We start from the raw sequence: 19,491 nt of genomic DNA on the forward strand, positions 1-19,491 counted from the left end.
TCCTGGTCGTCACTTCCTCCACATCCAATATGGCGGCGGGTGGATTGCCGTGACGTCACTTCCTGTTCCGGAAGCCGAGCGGGCGCGGGACATTTGAACCATTTCCTCCGATATTGTCGGCGGGGAGACTCCGTGAAGCGCTGTTTATCGGATTTCCGTCCATGAGATCGAATAGACGATTCCCGGAGAATTCTATCTTGGGAAGCCGAGTCCTGGGAGAGTTGTGAGGGGTTATGTAATCCTGGAAAACCGCGGGCGGCTGTACACACAGAGCGGTGACATCTCCCCAGTAGCGTCACCTTCCACCCGAGAGCATTGCTGAGATCTGGAGCCGCTGCCATGTCTGGGCGGAAGAAAAGGAGCGGCAGCCGAGGGACGGTGACCTGGGGCCAGGACAGTGAGTGCACTTACCTCTGCACTGCGCGCGCGCACACACACACACACACACACACACACACACACACACACACACATATACTTACCTCTGCACTGCCCACACTTACCACTGCACTGCCCACGCACACACTTACCTCTGCACGGTTATATAGTGATACAGCCGCATCTAATGCTAAAATCATTACTGGACTACTCCTATGAGGGCTCAGCAACCTCCAGGTGTTGTTAAACTACAACTCCCAGCATGCACACATGCCCGGTTGCGCTCAGAAATGCTGGGAGTTGTAGTTTCACAACAGCTGGAGCTGCAGCGGATGCTGACCTCTGCCTTATTTGTGAGTTGTCAGGTGAAAATTACTGTCCATACCCCCTGGTTATCTCTAGGCCGTGGTGACATCACGTCCGTGATGATGTCATGTGACTATTCTCTGATGTCACCTGTTACTTGTCATTATACTGGGCAGCGCGGGATAGAGGAGACATTAAGATTCATGTAACGAGCTGTTTTAGGCCTCATTCACACATCAGTGATTTTAAACCAAAACCAGCAGTGGGTCTAAGCCCAGAACAGGTGCAGATCTTTCCCTTATACCTGATGTTTGTGGAACTTCATTCCTGGTTTTGGCTCACAGTCACTGATGTAAATCGCTGACTAAACATTGTGAATGAGGCTTTAGGCTACTTTCACACTAGCGTTCGATCGGATCCGTTCTGAACGGATCCGATCATATTAATGCAGACGGTGGCTCCGTTCAGTACGCATCCGTCTGCATTATATTGGCAAAAAAAGCTAAGTGTGAAATTAGCCTGAGCGGATCCGTCCAGACTTTTACATTGAAAGTCAATGGGGGACGGATCCGTTTGAAGATTGAGCCATATTGTGGCATCTTCAAACGGATCCGTCCCCATTGACTTGCATTGTAAGTCTGGACGGATCCGCACGGCCAGGCGGACACCCGAACGCTGCAAGCAGCGTTCAGGTGTCCGCCTGCTGAGCGGAGGCTGAACGCCGCCAGACTGATGCAGTCTGAGCGGATCCGCATCCATTCAGACTGCATCAGGGCTGGACGGATGCGTTCGGGTCCGCTTGTGAGCCCCTTCAAACGGAGCTCACGAGCGGACAGCCGAACGCTAGTGTGAAACTAGCCTTACTTTGTTTTTCCTCACGATCTTGGGGCTCGTCCTAACCCCTCCAAATACCCAGAAGATCCCTTTAAGTGAAGTGACTTTTATTACACAAGCTCCTTGTACCCTCATTCGGCACAAGGGCCCCAGTTATTAATCCATTTTCTCCAGTGTTTGGTGTAAACTGATCCTAATTTGTCACACATGATGACACACACAGTTTTTTTGCATTAAATAATTTAGACTTTTCCTGTCAGGTCTGACACTTATTAATATGGCGCAGATCTGCGAATGACCATATGAGGCCAAGTCTCACTTTAGGAAAGTCCAAAATGTGGCAAATTTGCTCTTTTTATTTTTTTTATTTACAGTTTACTCTGACAATATTTTTTTCAACTGGTGAATGAAACGTCAGCCTTAAAGGGGTTGGCTCATTTCAGACATTGATGACACATCGGTCACCTTTGGGACCCGCGCCTATCCTTAAAGCGGGGCCCCAAAAATTGAAGGAGAGCGCACCGTGCTATGGGAGTTCCGAGAACAGCCATGCGAGCTCCCTCCGCTATTTTCGGAAGTAAGTTCTTAGTGGTGAATGAACAAGCACAGCCACCTCTCCATTCACCGCTATGGGACTGGCGGAAATACGGAAGCCGGAGCCGGACTCCCGTAGTGGGGAACTGAGGATAGCCGTGCATTTCACTTCAAGGGGCCCAGTTCTGGAGACAGGGGTAGGACTTGCACCAATCCTATAAAACTGTGGCGGAATTACATTTTATAAATTTTTTATTCCACCTCATTTGGATATTTTTTCCAGCTTCTCACTACATCATGTTCATATCTATGTCTGAGGTTCTGCTACAAGCCTCCGTTGTAGTTTTGCTGGGAAATATAGTGCAGAATGCAGCGTTTTTTTTTTTTCTTCCTTTGACAGATCTCACTAGTAAGGAGTCTATCAAGCGCCGCTGGCGTCCGTCTTGTGAGGGGTCTGGCCCTACTGTCATTCTTGTTTTTTTGCTCCTATGAATTGTACAGTAAATCAGAAGTGTGAGCTGAGCCTAAACTGTTTTCTTCCTGACTTTTCTGTCTCTTCACAGTAATAAGAAACCATGTATGTAATAGACTATTGTATCGCCTGATCCTTGTACAAGTTGTCGACCTTTAGAACGTTAAGTCCGATGTGTAATGTTCATGGTTTTTGACCCAACAGGTATCGCTTCTCCACGGGTCAGAAGATCACAGAGACATTCTGCGTCGTTCAACAAGTCTTCAGACAGCCCGGTATGTTTAAGGCAATACAAGGTTACGTATTTTTAGTGTAGGCGTCCTGGCTACACCAGTGGACTATTTGGATTCCTTAAAGGGGTCGTGCACCAATTATATATTGTTGACCTACCCTTTGGATAGGCCATTAATATGTGATCAGTGGGGGTCCGAAACCCATGCCGATCAGCTGTTTGAAGAGGAGGCAGCACTCTATGCGAATGCTGCTTCCTCTTCATTACACTACACGTCGTCTCCTGTGGGGAAACTTCCAAGATAACGGGCAGTGTAATGACCAGGAAGCAGTGTTCGCATGGAGAGCTGCTTCCTCTTCAAACAGCTGATCAGCAGGGGTGTCACACCTTAGCCGATCAGATATTGCTCTACAACCCCTTTAAAGGATATGCTGTCAGGTGTGGGTCACCCTCTAGAAAGGAGCCCCTAGATCAGGGACGGCCAACCTGCGGCCCTCCAGCTGTTGCAAAACTATAATTTCCAGCATGTCCAGACTGTCGACAACTATCAGCCTACAGGAGGGCATGGTGGGAATTGTAGTTTTACAGCACCTGGAGAGCCGCAGGTTGGCCAGCCCTGCCCTAGATTGAACAGATAGATGTGCAACCACCCTGTTCACCGCTGTGGGAGTTGCGAAAATAGCCAAGTGCTGGCTCAGCTTTTTCCAGCAGTTACACGGCAGTAAACGAAGCGGTGGCCATGCTTGCACAATGCACTCTCCATTCATCATTACGGTACGGCGGGAGATGAATGGAGACTGCTGCGGGACCCACTCCTGTCTGCATTAGAGGCATATCCTAGCGATATGCCATTCATTTCACAGATGAGCCAGCCCCGTTAAAGGGGTTGGCCCAAGAACAACATATACCATCTAGCCACAGGATAGGTGATCAATGTATGATTGCTGAAGGTCCAACAGCTGGGACCACCACTGATCAGGAGAACAGGGTTCCTCGCCTCTCCTGTGTTAATGAAACTCTCGTATGCATATCTGACCACCGCTTCATTCACTGACTGCCAAAGATAGCAGAGCACTGTACTCAGTAGTCGCATATGTACAGCACCGCTCCGCCGGACTCTGGGACGCCTGGCATTGTGATTGGTAGGAGTCTCAACGGTTGGCCCACTGGCAATTGATCATTAAACACTAGGGATGACTGAATTGACTTTGGATGGTACATCCAAAGTTAATTTGCAAAACACTTAGTTGTAATACTGTATGGAGTTCCCGCTCCGTACAGTATTAGAATGTATTGGCTCCCATGAGCCGAAGTTATTACTTCGCGAAGTCGCGCAATAACTTCAGGAATGAATTATTACTGTAAAAAACCTTGGTACCGAACTCTGGTTCAGTTCCAAGGTAGCACTAGGAACCGAACCAGAGTTCAGTACCAAGGTTTTTTACAGTAATTATTCTCAAAGTTATTACACAAAGTAGTAACTTCGGCTCATCGGAGCCAATACATTCTAATACTGTACGGAGAGGGAACTCCATACAGTATTACAACAAAGTTTTTATTTTCTAATGGACTTCAGATGTACCATCCAAAGTCGATTCGCTCGTCCCTATTTAACACCTAACCTATGGCGAGGTGATAAGTGCTGATGATGTAATGTAGATAAAATGTAGGATCTGTTCACACTTCATTATTTCTTTGCCATCGGGTTTCCGTTGCTGTTTGCCGTAATAATGGCAGAAGTTACTGCAGTGAGACTAGTAAAAAAATAAAATAAAAAAATCAACTGATCTATAATATACCTCATGGATCCTGCAAACACTGAAGCCATGACACGTGTGAACAGAGCCTCAATTATTGTAAAATGCAGTGTTCAGTAATGTATTGTGTTTTAACTCCTCATTTTCAAGATCTCTTTTGTCAGTGAAAATAGGAACATTCTTGATTGAATTCCGCAATATAAAGGGATACTACCATATTACACATTTTTACATCCTGTACCATGCTCTGTATTTCAGATGCCTGCACCAGTGATGAAACGATCCGTCACTGCTAAGAAAATCATGCCTCGCAAAACACTGGTAAGTATTACCTCCTCAGCCGGAGCTGTTTTCGACCATTCACATCTAAGGGGGTTACCCAGGAAGTTGATACTGATGCCCTATCCTCAGGATAGGTCATCAATATCAGATCTTCAGGGCTGGCGAGAGTTGGACCCCTGCTGATCTGATATTGATGAGCTATCCTGATCAGCCGAAGAGGATGTGGTTTGCCAGTGAGTGCTGCAGTCTCTTCACAGCTCACCAAGCACATCGCCATACATTGTATAGAGGCTGTGCTTGATATTAGAGCTCAACCCTATTTGAATGGGAGTGAGCTGCACCTATGACATGTGCCCGATGTACAGTGATGTCACTGACTTGCGGAGCTGTGGCCTTTTCTTAACAGCTGGTTGGCAGGGGTGCTGGGTGTTAAACCGCTGCCGATCTGATATTGATGACCTATCCTGGGGATAAGCCATCAATATCAAATTCCCAGAGCAGGGCTCCAGATGGCGACCAGAATGGTCGCAAATGCGACCTAGAATTGCTAAATGGTGACAAGACTTTGTAGTCTTGTCGCCATTTGCGCCTAGACCTTTGCCGCTTTCCCATTACTGACATGGCACGCTCTGCTCTCAGCGCAGGGGAGAAGAAGGCAGTCCCTCCCCCCCAGTACTGCCGCTGCCACCAATGGGCTGATAGCAGGGAGGAGGAGGGGAGGGGCTATGGCCACAGGACCATTTGTTACAATAAAAAAAATCTAAACCAAGTATGCAGACACGGAGAGCGGTGCCCAGGCATCTCCCTGCACTTACTATTATCCCTGGGCGCCGCTCAGTTCTCCCGGTATAGGCTCCGGTATCTTCAGATTTTCGGCTCAGCTGGGCGGAGCCTGCTCTTGTTCTCCTGGGCGTCTCCTTCTCCCAGGCTGTAGCGCTGGCCAATCGCTGCGCAGAGCTCACAGCCTGGGAGAAAAAAATCCTCTCAGGCTATGAGCTGAGCGCTGCGATTGTCCAGCGCTACAGCCTGGGAGAAGGAGACGCCCAGGAGAACAAGAGCAGGCTCCTCCCGGTTGAGCCGAAAAATCTGAAGATACCGGCAGAACGAAGCGGCGCCCAGGGATAATGGTAAGTGCAGGGAGATCCCTGGGCGCCGCTCTCCGTGTCTGTATGCTTAGTTTAGTGCCGGACATATCACATACCCGGCACCCAGCCTCTATGACTGCGCGCTGCGATCCGCCGCTGTTAACCCCCCAGATGCTGCACCTGGGGGGTTAATAGCGGCGGATCGCAGCGCGCAGTCATAGAGGCTGGGTGCCGGGTATGTGATATGTCCGGCACCCGCAGCCTGCGTTTGTATTAAGCATAAACGATATTCATTGGTGGTGCAGTCTCTACCTAATCTCTACCAGTATACATAAACTGACAGTGGGCTCAATATATTTAGATCCTGCCAAATCTATATAATGAACCAATGACCGCTGACGCTAATCTAACTGTGCAAGTGTACATTAATTAAATAACAGGGTGCTGGATGCGTCCCCCTATTAGATATAAACACTGGACCTAATGAAAAGGACTGGAAAATGGCCTATAATGTAAATAACATACAAGAGCAGGATCAAACACACCATATAATGAGCCTAAACTGACATTACCTCTAAAGAATGGAAGAGATACAGGTGGCTTTTTCCCCTCTACGCGCGTTTCACGTGTCTGCTTCAACCCTTAGAGGATCACCTGGTGTTACTGACCAGTCTGCAGATGATATTCCCTGGTTAGATATCAGTCTATGGGACCTTGTTGGCCGGGTTCTGGTCAGCCCAGCTGTTTCTCAAGCTCTGAATATCAGCGAGCCCCTCACGTTTGTACCTCTGTATTGTATATGATTATAATTGTGCACTGGCTACTTCTTTATTATACAGGCTGCACTTGCCTCTGCTGAATCTCAGCCTGTTACTACAGCCACGGTAGAACAATCCAGTCTCTGCTCCAGTTCAGCTCAGCCTAAGATGGTACAGACTGCTCCACAGTCCACCCCAAAAGTAAGTATTTCAGCTAAGCCTGCTGCGCTACTATCGGCCAGTGTGTCCATGGTCTTAGGCTAAATTCACACGTGCTGGCATTGAAAGAAATCCTCACCAGTGATATAAAGCAAAAACCACAAATTACTTCAGTGGCCAGACCATAGCACAAGTACTGCATTGCATGAAATCCATATGCTGAACAGTTAGTTGGTGAAAAAATTAGATTAATTATACAAAACTTCTTTAATTTTAGGTGTCAAATGTTGCAGCTCCTCCTAGGAGAAGTTCAAGGGTAAGTTCACAGACACAATATTACCACTGTATAGTATGAGGGGCTGTTCACATCTTGTTTTTGCTGTACGACAAGCAGGTATGTATGTAAACAAAAAAAAGTGTAGAATTGGGCAAATGTAGTTAAAAAGTGCATACTTTTGACTCCATTTGTCATGGTTTACTTTTCATACATAGCATTCCAAGCTTTTCTGTCCTGCAAAAAGGGATAGAAACGTATGAAAGAAGGGATGGAAACGTAAGTGTTTCCATCCGTTAAAGCAGGCGTGCTCAACCTGCGGCCCTCCAGCTGTCATAAAACTACAACTCCCACGATGCCCTTCTGTAGGATGATAGCTGTAGGCTGTCAGAGAATGATGGGAGTTGTAGTTTTGCAACAGCTAGAGGGCTGCAGGTTGAGCATGCCTGCGTTCAAGGTATTTTTTTCAGATTTTTTATTTTTTTTCAGTGTTCAAATCTTTATCTAAAAAAAAAAAGGTTTCACAAAAAGTATACTTTTTTGTTAAAGCGTATCGAAACGTATGCACAATTGTCACATATACAAAAAAAAGAAACACTGAAGTACATAGTACGTTTACGTGTATTGGCTTGACGGACAGCAAAAACGAGATGTATGCAGCCCCTTAGAATAACCAAATACTAGTTGTATCTGTTGGGTTTTAAAGTGGTCTTTTGGAGAGATTTCACTGTGTGTGGGGGGAAAAAATGAACAAAAGCCGGTCCTTCACCTTCGAAACGGGATCCGTTCTTCTAGGTACACTTGCACACAGATTTTGAAGGAATTCAGCAGGGAGGGTGTTCTAAACATCTTGGAGAACACAACACAAATCTTCTGTGGATGTAGGCTTCTTCAGATCCTTCTATCGCCTCATGTAATCCCAGATAGACTCGATGATATTAAGATCAGGGTTCTGTGGTGGTCATATCTCTTCCAGGACTCCCTGTTCTTCTTTACGCTGATGATAGTTCTCAAAGAAGACCTTTCATCCATTTTGACATAGGCTAATTATGGAATTACCTTGTAGGGCGGCCCCCACTGATGCCTTGGGTGTCTGCCTGTATTTCTAAGCATTGGGGGCACCCTTAATCTTGTTAGCTAAAGGGCTGGAGAGCGATACATTAACAAGTGTCTACAGGCAACAGTGAAGCATGGTGGAGGTTCCTTGCAAGTTTGGGGCTGTATTTCAGCAAATGGATTTGGTCAGGGATTAATGGTGACAGCGGATGGGACAGAATAGAGCCATGTTAAATTGGTGACTGCCTTTTTTTTCCCGTGGCTACGTCTTCAAACAGCTGATCAGTGGCAGTGTCCTAAGTAAATAAAAATGTGGAGTTTAACTGCTTTAATGGGTGTCGTATACTACCTGCCATTCTCTCAGCAAGAGGTGTTCTAAGATACTATGAAGGGATTTTAATGTGGTGGTTTTGGAGCAGGAGAATAGACTGTGCTGAGCCAAGGTGAGTTACACCCCCAATACGTTTTTAAATACTAGAATACTGTCTGATAGGTGGAGGGTTTGTTATCAAGGTATGCGTGCACATAACTCATGGTCCAGAATCAACATGTCCTTAGGCCTCTTTCACACGGGCGTCCCGGATTTGCTCCGGATGTGTCGTGTGCATTGTGGAAAACCTGAGTGAGTGCGCACGCAATTTCAGTCAGTTTTGACTGCGATTGCGTTGCGTGGTTCAGTTTTTTTTTCTGCGTGAGTGCAATGCATTTTGCATGTGCGTAATAAAAAACTGACACTGGTACCCAGACCCGAACCCGGACGTTCAGGTTTGGGTTAGGTGTTCTGTATATTTTATTATTTTCCCTAATAACATTGTTATAAGGAAAAATAATAGCATTGTTAATACAGAATGCTTAGTAAAATGTAATAAGGTAAATTGACTTATCATTTTACTAACCATCTCCTAGCAACCATGCGTGAACATCGCATTACATCCGCACTTGCTTGTGGATGCCTGCTATTTTCACGCATCCCCATTCATTTCTATGGGGCCTGTGTTGCGTGAAACGCAGAATATAGAACATGCTGAGATTTTCACGCAACGCACAAGTGATGCGTAAAAATCACCGCTCATCTGCACAGCCCCATTGAAGTGAATGGGTCCGGATTCAGTGCGGGTGCAATGCGTTCACCTCACGCATTGCACCCGCGAGGAATTCTCTCCCGTGTGAAAGGGGCCTAAGTCACTCCATGCTTTCCAGAATCATGGATGAGCAGGTTGAGGATATAGTTATCTGGGGTCATATTCACTGCTATTAAAGTGATTGTCCCATCTGGACATTTTATATAGTTAAGATATGCAATAGGTGTAAGGCTCGCCTCTGGGGCCCGCTCCTATTTAAAGCATAGGGTAATGAATGGAGACGACATCCCCAGATTTCTCCATTCACTGCTATGGGACACAAAAAGCGTCTAGATATTGCTGACGTACTTGTCAAGGAAACCCTGCCGTTCTTTTGATTCCCTCTCAGAATATCCAGCTCATGGCCAGTACTGGTGCGGAGAAGCTGATTTTCTATGGGGTAGTCCAGTGATGGCTAACCTCTGGCACTCCAGCTGTGGTACGACTAGACCTCCCAAAATGCACACTTTCTTGGCTGTTCTCAGAACTCTACAGAAATGAATGGAGCATGCTGGGAGTCGTAGTTTCACCACAGCTGGAGTGCTGGAGGTTAGCCATCACTGGGCTAGTCTGTAGAAGAACAAAATCACTCCACTGCCCGTGGCCAAGAGGATCCAGACATTGGGGGGGGGGGGGGGGGACTGAGCAGCTGAGTATGTGTGACCAACTGAGGTGGACATTCTGCGAGAGAATGAAAAGAACACTGGGGGGCAGCATAAAAGCAATCTATGAACACAGGAATGTTTTAACTGTTGTTCTAACTATAATTTTATTTCTTTCATCTACGTTTTTTAGCAGCCATTGATTGTGGTTTTTTTTATTGTTTTTTTATATCAGATTTTTATTGAAGTAAAAGTAAATACAAATGTATTCAATAAATACAATAACAAAATCCCCTATAACCCCAACATTGTGGGAGAAGAGCAGCAAATCTAACATATTAGTCAGATACATTAGAATATGTGCAATTACATCAAGCACAGTAATGAATTCAACAGCGGAGACAACGGAGACGCCGGCAGACCCGCAATACCAAGCCCACAGACAGACTAGCCAAAATGGTAACAATGGTTCAATAGCGAAAGTAAGAGAAATAACAGAAAACTCCCCCCACAATTTACATTGAGTGACATGTACGGATGATGATCTTGGCTCCTGTATTCAAGAATAAGGAAACATCAGCACACCCCCGGTATACCTTTCCATAACTGATATTCATATGTTATTAGTTGCAATCACATAAGCGCCACCCCTGCTTTAAGAACGACCTGGAACAATCCAGCTACTACAGTGCAAGGTCAGCCATTGACTGCACACCCCAGATTTGTCTATCCAGCAGCCATTGATTAGATGGTATCGGGAGGAGAACTATTGAGAAAGTTGTTCAGAAAGGATTCTGTTGCCATTGATAGCCACCAGTCAGGTGAACGGTTTCAGTTTGTACCTGTTCACACATGTTTTTTGGTTTGCCTTTAATGGAAACTTCAACACATTGCCAGATCCATTGCATTATGGATACCGACTGCGCCAGATGGACCACCTTAATTTAAAATGGATTCTGTTGTGGTTCCCTTTTGCTTGGGTCAAGAATGGAGGTTCAGATGCAGATGTGAACGAAGTTTTGGAAAGTAAATTTAGACACCCTTTTTAGAACCTTGTATTCTGATGTGTCAAGGATGCATATTATATGGGTAAGATAAAGGGGGGGGGGGTGTCACGGATTCCACCACTGATCACTAGAATGAAAAGATGTTTTGTACACTTGCGTGTCAGGTGTCACTTTGCATGAGCCTCTTTTTTTCACTGCTGAACCAAATGTGAATGTACAGTATATGTGGAACGTCCAATAGCGAAGGTTCTGTCAATGATCATTTGGATCAGAGCTGTGTTGCTATTACGTAACTGTGGTCCGTTCTGGTCTGTCAGCTTGTGTAGGCTTCTTGCTTGGTTTTAAAAACTTTTTATTCCTTTACAGATTTCCCCAAGTACGGGAAAAGAAAATGTAATACTTAAGTCCCAAGATATTGCTAAAGTAGTACAAGGCGACTCCACAACCTCCAAAATAGACATCCTATCTCCTATTCCTCTGAACATACCCCAGTCACCTACCTATGAAGACCGACAGAAAGTGATGTCTCAGAAAGTACGGCGCTCTTACAGCAGATTGGAGATGTCTCTGAATGGCAGCTCGTTTTTGTACAGTCCCACCAGGAACACTGATTCATCTGACACCTCTACCCCAAACTTTACATCAAAATCAGGTCGGAGGTCACTTTTTGGGTTTGATAAACTTTTGAGCTCAGAAGATGATGTGGTGAACAAGAAAGTTGGTGAGAAAATGAAAGGGACATTTAATGAGACCTCAAATGGGACATCCATGAGGCTACCTGTGGAAGAGCCGGACTTTAACATCCCTGGTGTGGCTGTACCCAAACAAAAAAGGAAGAAACGTAAAGTTCCACAGATTAAGGTATGAATGGAATTAGTTTTTAGTTTATTTATTTTTTTTTTTTGTGAGGGGCTGAGGGGATTTTTGACACTGTAGCAAAAGATTACGCAATTTTTTTTGCAATGCAAGTTCTCTATGCAGAAAACCTGCAGTGTAATAAAGTATCAGCTAAGTGTATGAGATTTCACATGTACCCTGTGCAGAAATTGACCTGCCATGTGGAAATCTATATAGCATATCAATTCTTTGTGTGGATTTCATCCTTGGCAATGCAAGGGTTAGATCTGCCTCAAAACCGCACCAAAAACAGCAAGTAACACATGCAGGTTTTGGTGCAGAAACGCACAGAAATCCGCACTGATCTGCAGGTAGCCGTACAGTTCTGTATTAAAAAGATGTAGACACTCTACTATCCCTTAAATGCCATACCTGAAGGGGGAATCTGCAGGTAATAAAATATGCAAAAGAAAATAAACCCACACCATTATTTTTGAACTCGCGGTTTGTTTTTAACGTTCCTTGGGGAAAAAAAAAATTCTATGTGAAATAGGCATGGGGAAGGACTAGTGTATATATATATGTGTGTGTGTATATATATGTGTGTGTGTGTGTGTGTATATATATATATATATATATATATATATATATATATATATATATATATATATATATATAATATATATATATAATATATATTATTTTTTTTTATTGAAAAAAGTTTTTAAGAAATAATACAGACGATAACTGAATTAAAGGGGTTGTGCAGTGCAAAGATATTAATGACCTATCCTCAGGATGGGTCATTATTATCAGATTGGTGGAGGTCCGACTCCTCGCACTCCTGCCAATCGGCTGTTTTAAAGGTATTCCACTTTTCCACAAAATTAATTGAATTTTTTGAGTTAGATTCTTACTTTTTTTTTTTTTTAGGTTTCGGCTCTGGATGAGTGGGCGGCAGCAATGAATGCGCAGTTTGATGAAGCAGAGAAATTTGACCTGCTTGTGGAGTGACGGGACTGGACCCTGCTTGTGTATATACGATAAATAGAAGCTTCTATAGACTTGTTCTTTAAATCTAGTTGTCACGTCTTGTCTTTTTTGTACATGTATATTTTTGTTGCTTATTTTAAGATGGCAGGTTCTTTTACTAAAGACAGATTGTATAGAGTTTCTTATATTGGTGTATTGATAAGAGGCTAAAAGGGGTTGTACGGTTTCAGAGCTGAACCCGGACATCCCTCCATTCGCGCCCCCCCCTCCCCTGCCTTGAGCATCGGCGCAGTTCATGCTCCGATGCTCTACTTTGCCCTGTGCTAAATCGCGCAGGACAAAGGCATTTTTTGGAGATCCGGTGACGTACCCGGTCTCTCCATGGGGCTGCCAGGAACCCCCGGTGACATCCTCAGCACTGATGGTGTGGGATTTAGCGCTGCTCTAGCCAGTAAAACAGCTAGGGCAGCACTTAAGCCCGCCCATCAGAGCCGGTGCCGTCACCGAACAAATTGCCGGGCGGAAGTTTCTGCCCGGCAGTGTGCTATTGAAAACAAAAGAACCCGTGCCCTGAGCGATCTAGCGCATGGCAAGGGAGCGCATCGGAGTGGAAGGCTATCTCTGGAAGTCCTAAGCAGAACGGCGCATACTCGTCCTGCCACTCCGTTAGGACAGTGAAATGGGACTACCATTCTTGGGACCCCCACCGTTCCCATTAATTGTACCCTATCTAATGTGGAGGAGAAATTTTAAGTAACTGGAAGCCTCTACCAACTGAATTGACCCTAATGTACTTGGAACCAGAAGCCAACGTGCCTCTAAATCTGCAGCGGACTTAGTGTTGTGATAAGTCCTATATAAAATCACATAAAACAATAGTATCTGTTATGCTATGCTTCCTGCTCTATCTGTACATATGGCCACTATATAGTAGCAGGAAATAGTCCTTCCGGCAACCTAAGGCAAATGTGACTCAAGTTTATATAGTAATCCTATCATTAAAGGAGTTATTGATTTAATGTAAAAAAATAAAATCTCTTTCTTACAAAGCTAGAACCAGGAGGTAGTTGAAGGATGGAACTGAGCATGTGCGGCCATCTCTGTGAGGTGGACAGAGAAATAAGAAAAAGAACAAATAGCTGGCGCTATACAGATACATTGTATTGAATAACTCAGTAGCTATACAAAATTTTTAATTGGATGCAATTAAATTATTCAGATCCAGGTGCTGGTTTGAAAACTCCAGAGTATTTTTTGTGGGACAACCCCTTTAACATACAAGGCATTTACCATGGGGAAACATAATGGTAGTAAATTTATTTGTACTTCAATAATAAAATAAGCAAAATCTGTCAAGATATTTCACATACCAAATAATGCTTTTCATGCATTGTTCTATGTCAGAAATATTCAATTATCACTATGTGAAAATGAAGGGAACCCAGCACTTACTGAAAAACAGAATAAAAGCCTCTGTGGTAAATTAAAGGGATTGGTCCAAGCCCCAGGGGTTCGATGATGAGTTTCTGACTTTTGGAATGCCCACCCATCATGATAACAGCACTTGGCTATCTCTGGAAACCAGATGGTTGAACAGAGTGGCGACACAGTGTGTGCTCGACTACCCCTCCATTCACACAGGAAACTCTGATATCCATTTACAGTAAAGCGGATATGTCATGGTGACTCTTAATAGCTTCTGTAGCATCAGCAGACTTGTATTAATTATGGCATCTGATAGATCAGTGCTTCTCAAACTGCCATGCAACCCCTAGTTGGTGAAGCATTGCTGGGTGGATGTATTTGACAGGTGATTATAATTGTGTAGAAATGTTTTTTAACGTCTCTCCCTTGTCTTTGATCTGTACACAGTGCTCAATGAGCGCTGTACATAGAGATTGCTCCAGTGCAGCACTTGTGATCACTGGGGATTGGTAGTTTGCGAGAGCTGCTGGGTCTTATCAGACCCACATCAGCTCTGTAGTGAGCTCTAGGGGCTGTACTCCCCCTGTAACTGGAGCAAATATGTAAGCCCCACTTACTGGAGAAATCAGCAGTAAATGTAAAGTTAAATGTTGCTCAAAGGTTTTGTATGACTTTAAGGGGGAGGGGGCACAAAGAGTAAATAAATAACTATAAATCACCATGCATGTCAAACCACAGCTTCTAGCCCTGCCCCCAGCAACCATAGCCCATACATCCCATTTATCAAAATGACTGTTTTTTTATGTCCCCATTCCATATTTTATTTTAAAGTTGTGCTATTTTAAAAAAAAAAGGTGTAAAACTGACTTTCTCCCCCCCCCCCCCCCTTTTATTTTTAAAAATGGTAAAATTAAAAAGATGAATCTAAAGCCCTAAAAATTATTTACATACGGTAACCACCAAATGGAGAAAAATAAATTATGGCTTTCAAAGATGCATCTACTAGTGAGAATGCACCTGCTCAGGAAGGAGGGTAAATGACCTGGTCTGGAAGTGGTTAGGGCACTGTGGGGTTCATTCAACCTCTTTAAGACAATAAAATACATTTTTAGTGTGAACGATTACAAACAGTGAGACCCCAGTAGAGAAAGCTCATTCAAACATAACCTAATAAAGGATTTCGGTCACCATGGCTGACCCTCTTGCAGTTGTGTCAAAATAATACGTTACATGTTGTTATTGTATTACCATTGTTCACATAATTAGTTTTATCTGTTCTAGGCCCCTTTCACACGGGCGTGGCGGGAAAATGTGCGGGTGCGTTACGGGAACACCCGCGATTTTTCTGCGCGAGTGCAAAACATTGTAATGCGTTTTGCACTTGCGTGAAAAAAACCGCGATCTTTTGTACCTGAACTTCTTCACAGAAGTTCGACCTTGGGATCGGTGTTCTGTAGATTGTATTATTTCTCTTTATAACATAGTTATAAGGGAAAATAATAGCATTCTGAATACAGAATGCATAGTAAACTAGCGCTGGAGGGGTTAAAAAATAAATAAAAATTGAACTCACCTTAGTCCACTTGATCGCGGCCCGGCATCTCCTTCTGTCTCCTTTTGTTGAATAGGACCTGTGGTGAGCATTAATTACAGGAACAGGACCTTTGATGACGTCACTCCGGTCATCACCTGGTACGTCACCATGGTAAATGATCATGTGACATACCATGTGATGACCGGAGTGACGTCATCAAAGGTCCTGTAATTAATGCTCACCAAAGGTCCTATTCAACAAAGGAGACAGAAGGAGATGCCGGGCCGAGATCAAGTGGACGAAGGTGAGGGTTTTTTTTTTAACCCCTCCAGCGCTAGTTTACTATGCATTCTGTATTCAGAATGCTATTATTTTCCCTTATAAACATGTTATAAGAGAAAATAATAATGATCGGGTCTCCATCCCGATCGTCTCCTAGCAACCGTGCGTGAAAATCGCACCACATTCGCACGATATAGAGCATGCTGCGATTTTTCACGCAACGCATAAGTGATGCGTGAAAATCACCGCTCATGTGAACAGCCCCCTAGAAATGAATTGGTCGGTATTCAGTGCGGGTGCAATGCGTTCAACTTGTGCATTGCATCCACGCGGAATACTCGCCCGTGTGAAAGGGGCCTTATTGTTCTTTCAGTGTTTATAGAAGTTTTCTACCTTTTTAGTTGTATTAGAAAATCACCCCTTTGTATGCCTATTAGGCCCCATTCACACAACCCTATTTTTTGGTTCGCATTTTTTGCGAATTGGATGCGGACCTATTGCTTTCAATGGGGCGGCAAAAAATGCAGACAGTACACCATGTACATCCGTATGTCCGTTCCACAGTCTCACAAAACAGAACATGGCCTATGCTTGTCTGTTTTCCGAGCAAGAAAATACATTTTTAACAATGGGTCATCAAAATACATAGTCGTGTGAATGCACCCTTAGGGCATATGGATATCACTGAGAAACCCACACCCTTTGAGCCATAGTGGAGCGCTTCACAGTGAATTGCTCTGCATGCATCAAATTTCTGCCTTCTGTGAGAGGGATATGCACACAATGTATATGTCCAGTAGAGGCCTGTCACAATCTGCATCCATCACCATAGGGCCTTACTCTAAAAGGTCATATACCACATGCTATGTTTTTTGTTCCCCCAGTGCTCTCTGTGTAGGAAAGCAGTCTTCTGTACCTTCCTTTACAATTGCAGAATGTTATAGGTTGATGTGTACTGGCACAAAACTGTTTTGGCCTATGGATATGTTAATATATGTCAGAAGCTTCGCTCTACAATAAGCTTAGTGTACAAAGGTAGAGTGTACTTAGGCCAAGTCATCACTTCTGCTGTAATACAGTTTCCCTCTGATCAGTTGGCTACTAGTTTCGGTTGCTGGACTAAATTTGAGTGTCAAAGGGTCTACGTTTAGAAAATGGATAGGAGAACCCGTAATGCCACCTTGTCTCACAATGCTGCTGAATATGGATATAACTAAAACCAGATCAGGTATTTGTTAGGCTACTTTCACACTAACGGCACGGACCTCCGGCAGGCTGTTCCGTCGGGTGAACAGCCTGTCAGATCCGTCCTTCCGCTAGTAAACATGTGCCTCCAGACTGCCGCTCCGTCCCCATTGACTATATTGGGGACGGGGAGGAGGCACGGCGAGAGGCTGCCGGAATAAATGTTGGACATGTCATAGTTTTATTCCGGCAGCCTCTGATAAGAAGAAAATAATCTGAATACAAAGACCCTTTAAGGACTTTAAAGGGGTCCTGTGGTCCCATAATGAATTCTGCCCAGAGTACTCCAAACACTGCTTATATCTGTCCTAAATACATGTCCACACTTTCCTTCCCCTGATCTTGGCATCACACTGTTCCCTCTGCAGTAGTGACGCCCTCTTCACATCCCCTCTATATTGGAGCAAGCCCTATAAAATATGGAGCAAAGCATGCTGGGTTTATTTTGTAACCTCAGCAGGAAGATGGTGAATACAGGAAGTTCTGCATGTAAACTTCCTGTCAGGATCCAGTGATGCTGAGAACTGGTGATGAAAAGTGCTGCCTGGGAAAAACAGGTATATGGGTACTCTGGGCAGATAAAAAATAATAATTATGGAACCAGATAACCGCTTCAAATATTGTTGTGGTATTCATATTTTTTGTTGATCCCATCAGAATAAAGAAAGTGTTTTCCTATTTTTCTCTCCTAAAACCTACTCATAATGTTAGGAGTGCAATTCCTAAATAAAGGACTGATGTATAAAAATGTTATTTCTGTCAACCAGCAACCAATTCCATCACTGGGCTGATGAGGTCTGGAGCTGCATTCAGACTTGTTCATGACTTCTGAATGATTCACCACATCCTCCTGTGCTCCATGAATTTTTCACCTGTATCGTTTTTTACTTTAGTAAACCTGGCCAGATAGCATGAACTGGGTCTACTCATTCATCTGACAATACTTAGGCTGATGCAGAATACATGGAAATATCTCAGAACATTACATTCAAATCTGTTCCGAATGTCTGTGGTATGTTCATCAGATTTGTGGTACCTGTCCTTGTAGCCTTTTTATGCATACATCAGTAATACATGTAAGTATATGAAACTTAATAGAGTGGTCCCTCAAGTTACAATATTAATTGGTTCCCGGGCGACCATTGTATCTTGAGTAATCTGTTCCAAAACCCCAAAATGTCATCCAAGATGAGAGAAAATGAAGATTTAAGAAAAATAAGCAGATAAATAGTCTAAATAAAACAAGTCCTTACATATAACAGTCAGGAATAGCTGATAACTAGCAACTAATACACCTATTTTACCAGAGAAGTGGCCTTGATTGGTTGGATCTGAGTCTGAGACGTTGTATGTTGAGTCTAGTTTCAGTTTACAATGGATCAGAAAACACCATTGAAATATTGTATCCTGAGGTAGCATTGTATATTTTCTAGGTGGTTCTCAGCGGGGTAGAGTCCTCCTCCCCTGGGTCTGTATAGACTTCCTTTGTGCTGGTGGGCGGCGGACCGGGCTGGACAACAGTATTTGTGTAGGAGTTGGATATGATAAGAATTAAACCGGTTTGGACTGAAGTCTGATCCGGGAGCCCTGACTAAGTGGTTAGGTATGGTTAAAGGGAACCTGTCACCGGGATTTTGTGTATAGAGCTGAGGACATGGGTTGCTACGTGGCTGCTAGCACATCCGCAATACCTAGTCCCCATAGCTCTGTGTGCTTTTATTGTGTAAAAGTATATAGACAGAAAAATTAAAAAGTTATAGCTCTTGGAACACGACGATGAAAAACACTTGGACAGTAAGCCCTAAAACAGGCTGGTCACTAAGGGGTTAAGAAATAGCCGCCAAAGATTAACTGATGTTGATCAGGCGTAAAACCAGCTTGGTCCTCATGAATAATGGTAATAAGTACAGTTTGCAGCCTGTTTGCCAGGACCTTTGCTAGAATCTTAACGTCAGAGGTCAGTAAGGAAATAGGTCTGTATGAATCAGGATGAGACAGGTCTTTTCCTGGTTTCGGCAGAACCACGACTATTGCCTCCCTCATTAAATCAGGCAACTTCCCCTTCTGAAAGGCCTGGGAAGTGGCATCTTTTGACCGACCACCCCCATTATCTGATACTGATCCTGGGTTACAGACTTACACATTATAACCCAGAGTGACATCCCCAGCTGCATAGCTTCATGTGTATGTGCATATGCATCAACGGTATGCCATATTACAGAAGTATTTTATATACACAGATCGGCTATTACAGGGAGGCTGGGTCTCCACGTTCAGGTTTTCTGATGCAGCTTTTGCAGCAAGAACCAGGAGAAGTG

At 44.1% G+C, this 19,491-nt stretch overlaps 1 protein-coding gene across 1 annotated transcript; it reads left to right on the forward strand.

Annotated features, from left to right (window-relative positions):
* Positions 1 to 62: 62 nt before the first annotated feature.
* Positions 63 to 13,807, forward strand: CDCA5 (cell division cycle associated 5). The gene is made up of 7 exons (XM_044269850.1): positions 63 to 397; positions 2,729 to 2,799; positions 4,772 to 4,834; positions 6,720 to 6,839; positions 7,075 to 7,113; positions 11,224 to 11,718; positions 12,628 to 13,807. Exons 1-7 carry the CDS (start codon positions 340 to 342, stop codon positions 12,706 to 12,708), a joined length of 927 nt encoding a protein of 308 aa, XP_044125785.1. The 5' UTR covers positions 63 to 339; the 3' UTR covers positions 12,709 to 13,807.
* The last annotated feature ends 5,684 nt before the right edge of the window (positions 13,808 to 19,491 follow it).

Source organism: Bufo gargarizans, chromosome 10, assembly GCF_014858855.1.
Source record: "Bufo gargarizans isolate SCDJY-AF-19 chromosome 10, ASM1485885v1, whole genome shotgun sequence".
Classification (NCBI taxonomy): domain Eukaryota; kingdom Metazoa; phylum Chordata; class Amphibia; order Anura; family Bufonidae; genus Bufo; species Bufo gargarizans.

What these genes read in the sequence shown, in the direction of transcription:
- CDCA5 (XM_044269850.1), top strand. Translation starts at nt 340, where the DNA reads ATGTCTGGGCGGAAGAAAAGGAGCGGCAGCCGAGGGACGGTGACCTGG. An exon ending in ACAAGTCTTCAGACAGCCCG is followed by an intron (nt 2,800 to 4,771) that starts GTATGTTTAAGG and finishes TCTGTATTTCAG; the next exon opens with ATGCCTGCACCAGTGATGAA. An exon ending in TCATGCCTCGCAAAACACTG is followed by an intron (nt 4,835 to 6,719) that starts GTAAGTATTACC and finishes TTTATTATACAG; the next exon opens with GCTGCACTTGCCTCTGCTGA.